Source organism: Oncorhynchus tshawytscha, linkage group LG01 (genome assembly GCF_018296145.1).
Source record: "Oncorhynchus tshawytscha isolate Ot180627B linkage group LG01, Otsh_v2.0, whole genome shotgun sequence".
NCBI classification, from domain to species: domain Eukaryota; kingdom Metazoa; phylum Chordata; class Actinopteri; order Salmoniformes; family Salmonidae; genus Oncorhynchus; species Oncorhynchus tshawytscha.
The window spans coordinates 8884165-8894526 of record NC_056429.1 but is presented as its reverse complement, the minus strand read 5'-3'; the positions used below and the strand labels follow the sequence as shown (position 1 = coordinate 8894526).

The window sequence follows — 10362 nt, the reverse complement described above, 5'->3', positions numbered from 1 at the left end:
CAGGGTAGTCATACTATCCTATACTACCGTATCAATACTCTATACTACCCTACCAATATATACTACCCTACCAATACTCTATATTACCTTACCAATTACTCTATACCACCCTACCAATACATTCCATACTATCCTAAACTACCCTATCAATACTCTATACTACCCTACCAGTCCTCTATATCACCCTACCAATACTCTATATTATCCAAAATCTATAATATCCTATACTATCCTACCAATACTCTCTATACTATCCTATGCTATCCTACCAATACTCTCTATACTATCCTATACTACCCTGTCAATACTCTATACTACCCTACCAATACTCTATATTACCCTACCAATACTCTATACTACCCTACCAATACTCTCCATACTATCATATATTACCCTACCAATATTCTCTATACTATCCTATACTATATTACCCTACCAATATTCTCTATACTATCCTATACTACCCTGTCAATACTCTATTCTACACTACCGATACTCTATATTACCCTACCAATACTCTATATTACCCTACCAATACTCTCTATACTATCCTATACTACCCTACCAATACTCTCTATACTATCCTATACTACCCGGCCAATACTCTATATTACCCTACCAATTCTCTATACTATTATAATCTAAACTCAGCAAAAAAAGAAATGTCCTCTCACTGTCAACTGCGTTTATTTTCAGTAAACTTAACATGTGTAAATATTTGTATACAAAAATTGAGCATCTCTGGGACTTCAAAGCAAGAACTGGCAAATCTGGTGCAGTACATGAGGAGGAGATGCACTGCAGTACTTAATGCAGCTGGTGGCCACACCAGATACTGATTGTTAGTTTTGATTTTAACCCCCCCCCCCTTTGTTCAGGGACACATTATTCCATTTCTGTTAGTCACATGTCTGTGGAACTTGTACAGTTTATGTCTCAGTTGTTGAATATTGTTATATTAATTTCACCTTTATTTAACCAGGTAGGCCAGTTGAGAACAAGTTCTCATTTACAATTGCGACCTGGCCAAGATAAAGCAAAGCAGTTCGACACATACAACAACACAGAGTTACACATGGAATAAACACATGTACAGTCAATAACACAATAGAAAAGTCCATATACAGTGTGTGCAAATGAGGTAAGATTATGGAGGTAAGGCAATAAATAGGCCATAGTTACATTTTAGCAATGACACACTGGAGTGATAGATGTGCAGAATATGAAATTGCAAGTAGAGATATTGGGGTGCAAAGGAGCAAAAAAAGAACTATGAGAATGAGGTAGTTGTTTGGGCTATTTACAGATGGGTATGTACAGGGGCAATGATCTGTGAGCTGCTCTGACAGCTGATGCTTAAAGTTAATGAGGGTGATGAGTCTCCAGCTTCAGTGATTTTTGCAATTCGTTTCAGTAATTGGCAGCAGAGAACTGGAAGGAAAGGCAGCCAAAGGAGGAGTTGGCTTTGGGGATGACCAGTGAAATATACCTGCTGGAGCGCGTGCTACGGGTGGGTGCTGCTATGGAGACCAGTGAGCTGATATAAGGCGGGGCTTTATCTAGCAAAGACTTATAGATGACCTCAATGGGATTGAGATTCGGGCTCTTCGCTGGCCATGGCAGAACACTGACATTCCTGTCTTGCAGGAAATCACGCACAGAACGAGCAGTATGGCTGGTGGCATTGTCATGCTGGAGGGTCATGTCAGGATGAGTCTGCAGGAAGGGTACCACATGAGGGAGGAGGATGTCTTCCCTGTAACGCACAGCGTTGAGATTGCCTGCAATGACAACAACCTCAGTCCGATGATGCTGTGACACACCGCCCCAGACCATGATGGACCCTCCACCTCCAAATCAATGCCACTCCAGAGTACATGCCTCGGTGTAACGCTCATTCCTTCGACGATAAACGCAAATCCAACCATCATCCCTGGTGAGATAAAACCGCGACTCGTCAGTGAAGAGCACTTTTTTGCCAGTCCTGTCTGGTCCAGCGACGGTGGGTTTGTGCCCATAGGTGACGTTATTGACGGTGATGTCTGGTGAGGACCTGTCTTACAACGGACCTACAAGCCCTCAGTCCAGCCTCTCTCAGGCTATTGCGGACAGTCTGAGCACTGATGGAGGGTTTGTGCGTTCCTGGTGTAACTCGGACAGTTGTTGTTGCCATTCTGTACCTGTCCCGCAGGTGTGATGTTCGGATATACCGATCCTGTGCCGGTGTTGTTACATGTGGTCTGCCACTGTGAGGACGATCAGCTGTCCGTCCTGTCTCCCTGTAGCGCTGTCTTGGGCGTCTCACAGTACGAACATTGCAATTTATTGCCCTGGCCACATCTGCAGTCCTCATGCCTCCTTGCAGCATGCCTAAGGCACGTTCACGCAGATGAGCAGGGACCCTGTGCATCTTTCTTTTGGTGCTTCTCAGAGTCAGTAGAAAGGCCTCTTTAGTGTCCTAAGTTTTCATAACCTTGACCTTAATTGCCTACCGCCTGTAAGCTGTAAGTGTCTTAACGACCGTTCCACAGGTGCATGTTCTTTAATTGTTTATGATTCATTGAACAAGCATGGGAAACAGTGTTAAAATCCTTCACAATGAAGATGTGTGAAGTTATTCGGATTTTTACAAATTATCTTTGAAAGACAGGGTCCTGAAAAAGGGACGTTTCTTTTTTTTGCTGAGTTTATAATATCCTGTACTATCCTACCAATATTCTCTATACTATCCTAATCTATAACATCCTATATAATCCTACCAATGCTCTATATTACCCTACCAATATTCTATATTACCCTACCAATACTCTATACTATCCTAATCTATAATATCCTATACTATCCTATCAATACTCTACATCACCTTACCAGTACTCTCTATACTATCCTAATCTATATTGTCCTAAACTATCCTACCAATACTCTATATTATCCTACCAATACTCTATACTATCCTAATCTATAATATCCTATATTACCCTAACAATACTCTATATGACCCTACCAATACTCTATATTACCCTACCAATACTCTATACTTGTCCCGACTTCCGCCAAAGTCGGTCCCTCTCCTTGTTCGGGCGGCGTTCGGGCGGCGTTCGGCGGTTGACGTCACCGCCCATCTAGCCACCGCGGATCCACTTTTCATTTTCCATTTGTTTTGTCTTTGTTTTACACACCTGATTTCAATCCCACAATTACTTGTTCATTATTTAACCCTCTGTTCCCCCATGTTTATTTGTGAGTGATTGTTTATTGTATTTTCAGTCTGTCATGGTGTGCGTGTATTTGTTACTTTGTATATTTGACATTGTGAGTAAAAGTACATTGATTACTCATATCTGCTGTCCTGCGCCTGAATCTCTACACCAGCTACACATAGGACCCATTACAGTACTATCCTAATCTATAATATCCTATACTATCCTACCAATACTCTATAATACCCTATCAATACTCTCTATACTATCCTAATCTATAATATCCTACACTATCATATACTACCCTATCAATACTTTATAATACCCTATCAATTTTCTCTATACTATCCCTTCCTCAAACATTCCAACCTGAATGGATTTGTGAAGGAATTCATTCATTGTTTGGTGTCCATATACTGTATGGTGTCCATATTAGGACAGCAATGTTTTCATAGTTATTTCATTCATTTCTCCATTTGGCTACATTTTTGGGCTAATAAATCTTTCACAATGTGTTCCTTTTAGTCTGCATATGCCCCTCCCCCTTCGTTTACATAGGAGCCACAACACAAAACTGACTCCCATGAAAGAGAAAGATCCCAAAACAACAAGAGGCTCGTGGTCTGATTTCAATAAATGCATTTTTATTGGTGATCACCAGGCTGTTTCCCTTTTACAATTAATCTGCGGTAGGCCTAGTTGTAGTTTTGCATTTTAGATTTAAAGAGCGAGAGAGAGAGAAAGAGAGAGACAATTTTCTACAATTGCACTGAAGATAGGAACAGAACTAAGATTAATACAGCGACAAAGACCGAAGAACTACAACATGTTTTATTATAACAACATCTTAGGGTAAAACAGTCAAGCACAGCACGGTAATAATATATGCCATCCCAGAACCAGTTAAACAATCAGCTGTTTCAAATATACCATTTTAAAAGAGCATTTCCTGTTTTCATTTTCATGTTAATAAACAATTACATTCAGGATTATAACCAAATAGTTCACATGCAGAGAGATAAGATGGGACAATGATATATGTTCAAAAGAGTTCAAATCTTTTTATGATGAGAAAGTTGGGAGAATGGAAATGAAACTGAAAGACGTTTATTTTTCATCTGTTAGCTACCTAGTTAGCATTGGCTATGTTTCTTTGTTCAAGGCTTGGGAAGTTTTGATCATACACTTGATTAAAATCTGCTAAAATGCCAAGTAGGATCATATGTTTCATAACATATCTATTGAGATTTTGTTTTAAGGTGTATATACATAGTTGTGTACAGTACATACATGTACATGTATCTTTCATTTGACTCATTTGTTGTTTTCTTCTGTCTCCAATGTGTTTTCAAGTCATATTCAGGAAAAGTTTCAGCTGCAGTTAGTTTCTGTGTTATTGTAAGTATGTTTCTGTTTGTGTGGGACACCGAGTCTTTGTGTTGTCATAAATGACAGTTTTCTCCTCTTGGGACAGAACCGCAAATGAAACAACAGCCATTGCAATATGAATAAACTGTACTCTGTTTTGAGTTACAATCATTGTTCTAGAAATTAAATCTGAATACAGTAGTCTGTGTCTTCCTTAGGCTTTCCTCCACTGATATATCTCTTAGATATTTGCGTACAATTCTGTTTTCTTCTGGGTTTTTCGTCCAGCAGCATACAGTACAGTACCAACTGTACCAATAGTATTATTTCAGGTTTAGTGCATTCTGCAAAGTCATATTTTGTATATATTTTTTTATTTAGTATTTCACAGCCATCTGCCAAGGCCCCAGGGTGCTTGATCCTAAGGCTGGGTATTTGGAATCGAACCACCAAGATGCTCCGCCACAACTTAAAACAAAACTCAGACTTAAGTCAGACTTGAGGACAATACACCATATCAGCCCATTCAGAAAACTCATGTCATAGACAGTATATGTTAAACAGCCAATCTTGAGCCTGGTTCAGATTTCCCCCTTACCTTCCCTGTACTAGATCTGTACCTGCCATAGAGTGCCAAAAAGGGGTAGAGAGACTTAGATTGATATGATCAGTTTAGAAACAGTAGTTCGTGACAACATTGTAATATATCCAAAGCCATGTATTTATACCTTCACTGACAACCTGTCGTAGGCTTAGTGTGGCCCCTCTATCCCGGGAAATGTAGTTTCTCATACACAGCTATTTGATAAACATCCTCCAGGGGATAGAGATGCTCTCACTCAGCGTAGCAGCTATTCTGAACTTCCTATTAATCAACATGACAAGCATACTGACTCTAAAGCTAACAAAATTGAGGATCTCAATAATACTGAAAGAAACCATTCAGCCGGAGCCGCGAGTCCGGCTGGCTCTGCCGCGTTGCTAGTCAGAGAGTGGGCCGGGCTAGGAACAGACCTGGGGGAAGCTGTCCTGCAGCCTATTATAGCAGCGTACATTTGAGTAAGTTCAGAAAAAAAAACAGACAAAGATGGCACTTTTCTCAGGCTAGTGCAAGATGGCTACAGACTGTGGCTTTATGGGTTTAGCCTAAGAGGAGACTCCGTTAGGTTCTGGATCCAATAGAGGGAGAGAATGTTCCTCTTGCAGTTCGATGTAAAGGATGTCTGTCCGTCTGCAGACTATGAGTCATAGACAGACTCTCCAGCAACCTCTGTCTGCCCCACCCAGTCCACTCTCTCTGGCCTCAAGCCAGGAGCCCCAAACACACAACACAGCAGCTCTGAACAGAAACACCTTACATTTAAGAATCACTAAGCAAAAAAGAATGCTGAAAATCAGACGCTTATTATAAAATACATTTTTAGCCAGTCTTTTCAAAAATACAGTCTAAGAAATGTAAACAAAAGAGACAATCATAATTGTTAGTTCTACATGTAACTGAAATATTGAAAAACAATTCAAATCAATAAAAATACAAATCTAATACTGATAATTTATTCATGAATTAATTTAACTAATAAAACTACAAAATAACTACCAGAAAAGTACAATAAAACGCAAAACAATCAAAAAGTGACTATAATCTCTATGGAATTGAATGCAAATCTGAATCACGCTTTGTAATGAGTTCCGATGAGCAGTGCGACAAAGTAAGTATCTCCACCTCTGATTACCCACCGCAAACAATCACTTTTAAGACACACACTGTTGTCCCCGTCTCTCTGTGTGTGTGTCACTCAAGCACGTACTACAACACAAAACGTCATTCTACTCGTAAGACCTGTGGTACACGTGCCACATCTCTATCCACTACAATCGACAACATCACATTCATGTTTGTTTCATAAATATGATCTTAGGGTTGAAAAGTTTACTTTTTTTAAAAATTTTATTAGATAAATATCTACCTTGCGTTATTGTTGGAACGTCTTCACATACAGTATGGAGCGTTTGCTCTAGCCACCTATTCTAAAATCAAAGGCTACCATAGTCCATAGTCCATAGTCTTCTCCCCTTTGAAAAGTGCATTCTTGCTCTTTGACCACGTTATTGTCTGATGCATTTTCTGGGTGGCACTTTAAGATAGGGGACAAATGCTAACCAGCAATAAACTGATAAGAAACTGAATCTAAAATGTGCTGGCTAAGCTGGCTAATGACCTTTTCACCGACCGACTGTGTGTGTATACAGGATACAGCATCCATCCACATGGATCAGACTAGATGCACTATTCCTGGACAACAGCTATGGATTTGTTTGATATTGTAAAGTGTTCCCCTCTCCACAGTTCCTTGTGTTATCCCTGGATCCAGGTTCCCCTCTCTATAGTTCCTTGTGTTATCTCTGGATCCAGGTCCCCCTCTCTTCAGTTCCTTGTGTTATCCCTGGATCCAGGTTCCCCTCTCCACCATTTCTTGTGTTATCCCTGGATTGAGGTCCCCCTCTCTACCATTTCTTGTGTTATCCCTGGATCCAGGTTCCCCTCTCTACAGTTCCTTGTGTTATCCCTGGATCCAGGTTCCCCTCTCTTCAGTTCCTTGTGATATCCCTGGATCCAGGTTCCCTCTCTACAGTTCCTTGTGTTATCCCTGGATCCAGGTCCCCCTCTCTACAGTTCCTTGTGTTATCCCTGGATCCAGGTTCCCCTCTCTACAGTTCCGTGTGTTATCCCTGGATCCAGGTTCCCCTCTCTACAGTTCCTTGTGTTATCCCTGGATCCAGGTTCCCCTCTCCACAATGCCTACTATAAAAGTAACCCTTCTCACTTGACCAATATACCCCAACCAGAAGGCACATGAGAGCGATTGTCTACCACCGCAGTCATGTTTCCCCCCCACAAGAACACTCACACAACCTCCACACAACCCTGTCTTAGTGGGACGGAGTAGACTCTAATGGCTACATTAGCCATGGAAAATCGATGCAGTTTCCATCAGTTCATTAAACAGTTTCATACAGACAGTATAATTGAACTGAAAACGGGAGAAAACATCAAACGTAATACATTCATCTCGGTTGCCTCTGTCTCAACCAGTCAGCTGCATTCATTTAAACATCGTTCTCTAATGTGTTATAACACAATCTCTACATGTATCAACATATCAACATACCAACAAAGACCATGATAATGGCTTCAGATCACAGGACGACTGGCTCGTGGTAACGACTGGAACGGAATCATTGGAATGTTATCGAATACATCAAACACATTGTTTCCATGGTTTCCATTGTTTCCAGGTGTTTGATGCCATTCCATTCACTCTGTTCCGACCATTATTATGAGCCGTCCTCCCCTCAGCAGCCTCCACTGCTTCATATATTGATAAAGAACCATTATATCCAGCACAAATATGGCAAATACAAGAGAACCATCTCTTTGCCCAGTGCCTACAATGTAATGTTCATCTTAGCAAACACACAGCCAAACGGTAAGGTATTGGAACATGTTTATAGGCTACTCTCTACTTGGAGACTGCAAGGACTAGACACATGGTCAAATAAATAAAAAACTCTACTTCCTCGAGGGAGGAGTCTGAGCTAAATGCAAGAATCATGCTTCAGCTACTGAGGAAAAATAATTAATAAAAGCTAGCTAGTTATTTAAACTGAAAGTAGCACTTTCAGGCCCCTCCTAAAGCTTCACGGCAAGCGATGTGGTAATAGTCCTCTGTAACACCAGCTGACGTAGTTAAGAGTACTGAGAAAGTCAAATGGTACAGCATCTAGAGCTGCATCTTATGTAATATCTCCTAACAGGAGTATTGTCTTATATATCGAAAACAAAGCCTCAATTTAGGATACTTACTAAGCTACTACCATTATACAACGTTGTGCGTAGTCTGATTTAGGAGACTTACGAAGCTACTACCATTATACAACATTGTGCGTAGTCTGCGTACAAGCGAGATCAAGTAACTGTTCATCTCGTAACGGTTTTCGACTTATTTTGCAGAGCGTTAACAACTGCCTGTGTCCGAATATACTTGCATCCTAAATAGTAGGCCGTTTGAGTATGTGAAATTTCGATAATCGAGTATTCATGAAATGCCTAGATGTCAGACTTATTTAGGCTGTTCGTCTGGTAGAATTTACTACACACTATTGAGGAAGTGAATCGGGTTTTTTTTCACACCCGCGCTGGTTCGACACCAGCTGATAATCAGATGTGCTTTACAAAAAAAATGAACAAATGACGGGGGAACAAGTGCGACAACACGTTTGATGCCTTCGCATTATGTTGATATTTGTTGCTTGCTGCATACATATTTTTACTAAGTACATTGTAGTATGTAGTTCAATTAGTACGCAGTATACTGTTTAGGGAAGTAGTAGGCAAGCCAGATTTGGGACACAGCCACTGTGTTACCTCAAGACTGTTTTGGCACTTACTTTGGCCCTTTGGATAAGCAATTTATACATTTTATTTTCATTTTGTATTTCTCTGTTGAGTTTAAGACAATAAGTAAGAGTGTTGAAATATCACATTTTGAATGTGACATAACTGTGGACAATCTTAACGGAGCATTAGGCACTAGATGCCCCAACAACGCGAGACAAATCGATACATTGTAAAGATAGCACTTTTAGTTGGAAAGTGTTGTCCATTTACAAGTGGATTTGAGGTGCAGTACAGTGATTTGAAAGCTGAAATAAGTTTTGAGAATTATCCTCATCACAGATGATGTGCGTGATCACAATATGTGCACGTTGGAGAGGTTATATGTGAAGGAAAAAAAAACAATATTGTTTAAGACCAAATCTAATAAAGAGGTGTTTTTATCGTGCAAGTATGTTGTTTAAATGGAAAGCATAATTGAAAGAAATATACATCACACCTTTGTACAGCTACCATGTACCCTGTACTTTAGCTATGTTTCTGCCTGACATATCGTAGCTGGCTGTTATCAGATAACATTGACCAGTTGGAAGCCAGTGCACATGCCGAAGACGACAGCAAATGCAATGGAGTCTTACATATGGGAGGAAAAAAAGTAGCACAGATGAGGGGAGGAGGAAGAGGAAGGTAAAATAGCAACGGGTGCAGAACTTAGAACTCAATCTTGCAGGCAGGGAAGGACTCATCCTGCATGACCACTGTGCTGCTACTGGCCAAGACCATGATGTTCAGGTCCTGCTGTTTCTCGTGCGTCTGCTGGTACCAGTCCCGCGTCACCTCCGTGTCATGAGTAGGGATCAGAGTCACCTAGGTTAGAGATGGAGGACATGTATAAAGTCAAATTCACCAATACATTGATCAAGCAATTAGCCGAGCCGGCAAAATTAGGCAGCATAATGTCATAAAACGTCTTTTCTTCTGGTAAATAATGTGTCATAAGAAGATTTATAACGAACCAGGAAATTTATTTTTAAGACGTCTGGCGTCTGATTAAGACGTCTTTTTTTGTCGGATGCTAAATTAACGTTTTCCAAAATGTCATGTTACAGTACACCCAGGAAACAACTGGACTATGATGTTACAAAATGTGTCATACTGATGTTATTTGCAACCAGTTTTTGTTGCAATATTCCCAGTTGGAACATTGAACAATATTGACAATTACACTACTGTTCAAAAGCTTGGGGTCACTTAGAAATATCCTTGTTTTGAAATATATATATATATATATATATATACAGTGGGGCAAAAAAAGTATTTAGTCAGCCACCAATTGTGCAAGTTCTCCCACTTAAAAAGATAAGAGAGGCCTGTAAATTTTCATCATAGGTACACTTC

At 40.2% G+C, this 10362-nt stretch overlaps 1 protein-coding gene across 5 annotated transcripts in view; it reads right to left on the bottom strand.

Annotated features, from left to right (window-relative positions):
• Nucleotides 1-3822: 3822 nt before the first annotated feature.
• LOC112217308 (microtubule-associated protein 1B) overlaps nt 3823-10362 on the bottom strand; it is a 92750-nt gene continuing 86210 nt past the window's right edge. For all 5 annotated transcript variants that reach the window (XM_042326158.1, XM_042326085.1, XM_042326211.1 and 2 more), the window contains one exon: nt 3823-9831. In XM_042326158.1, the coding sequence (XP_042182092.1) occupies nt 9676-9831 (156 nt within the window). In that variant the 3' untranslated portion in view covers nt 3823-9675. The remainder of the gene's footprint in view (nt 9832-10362) is intronic.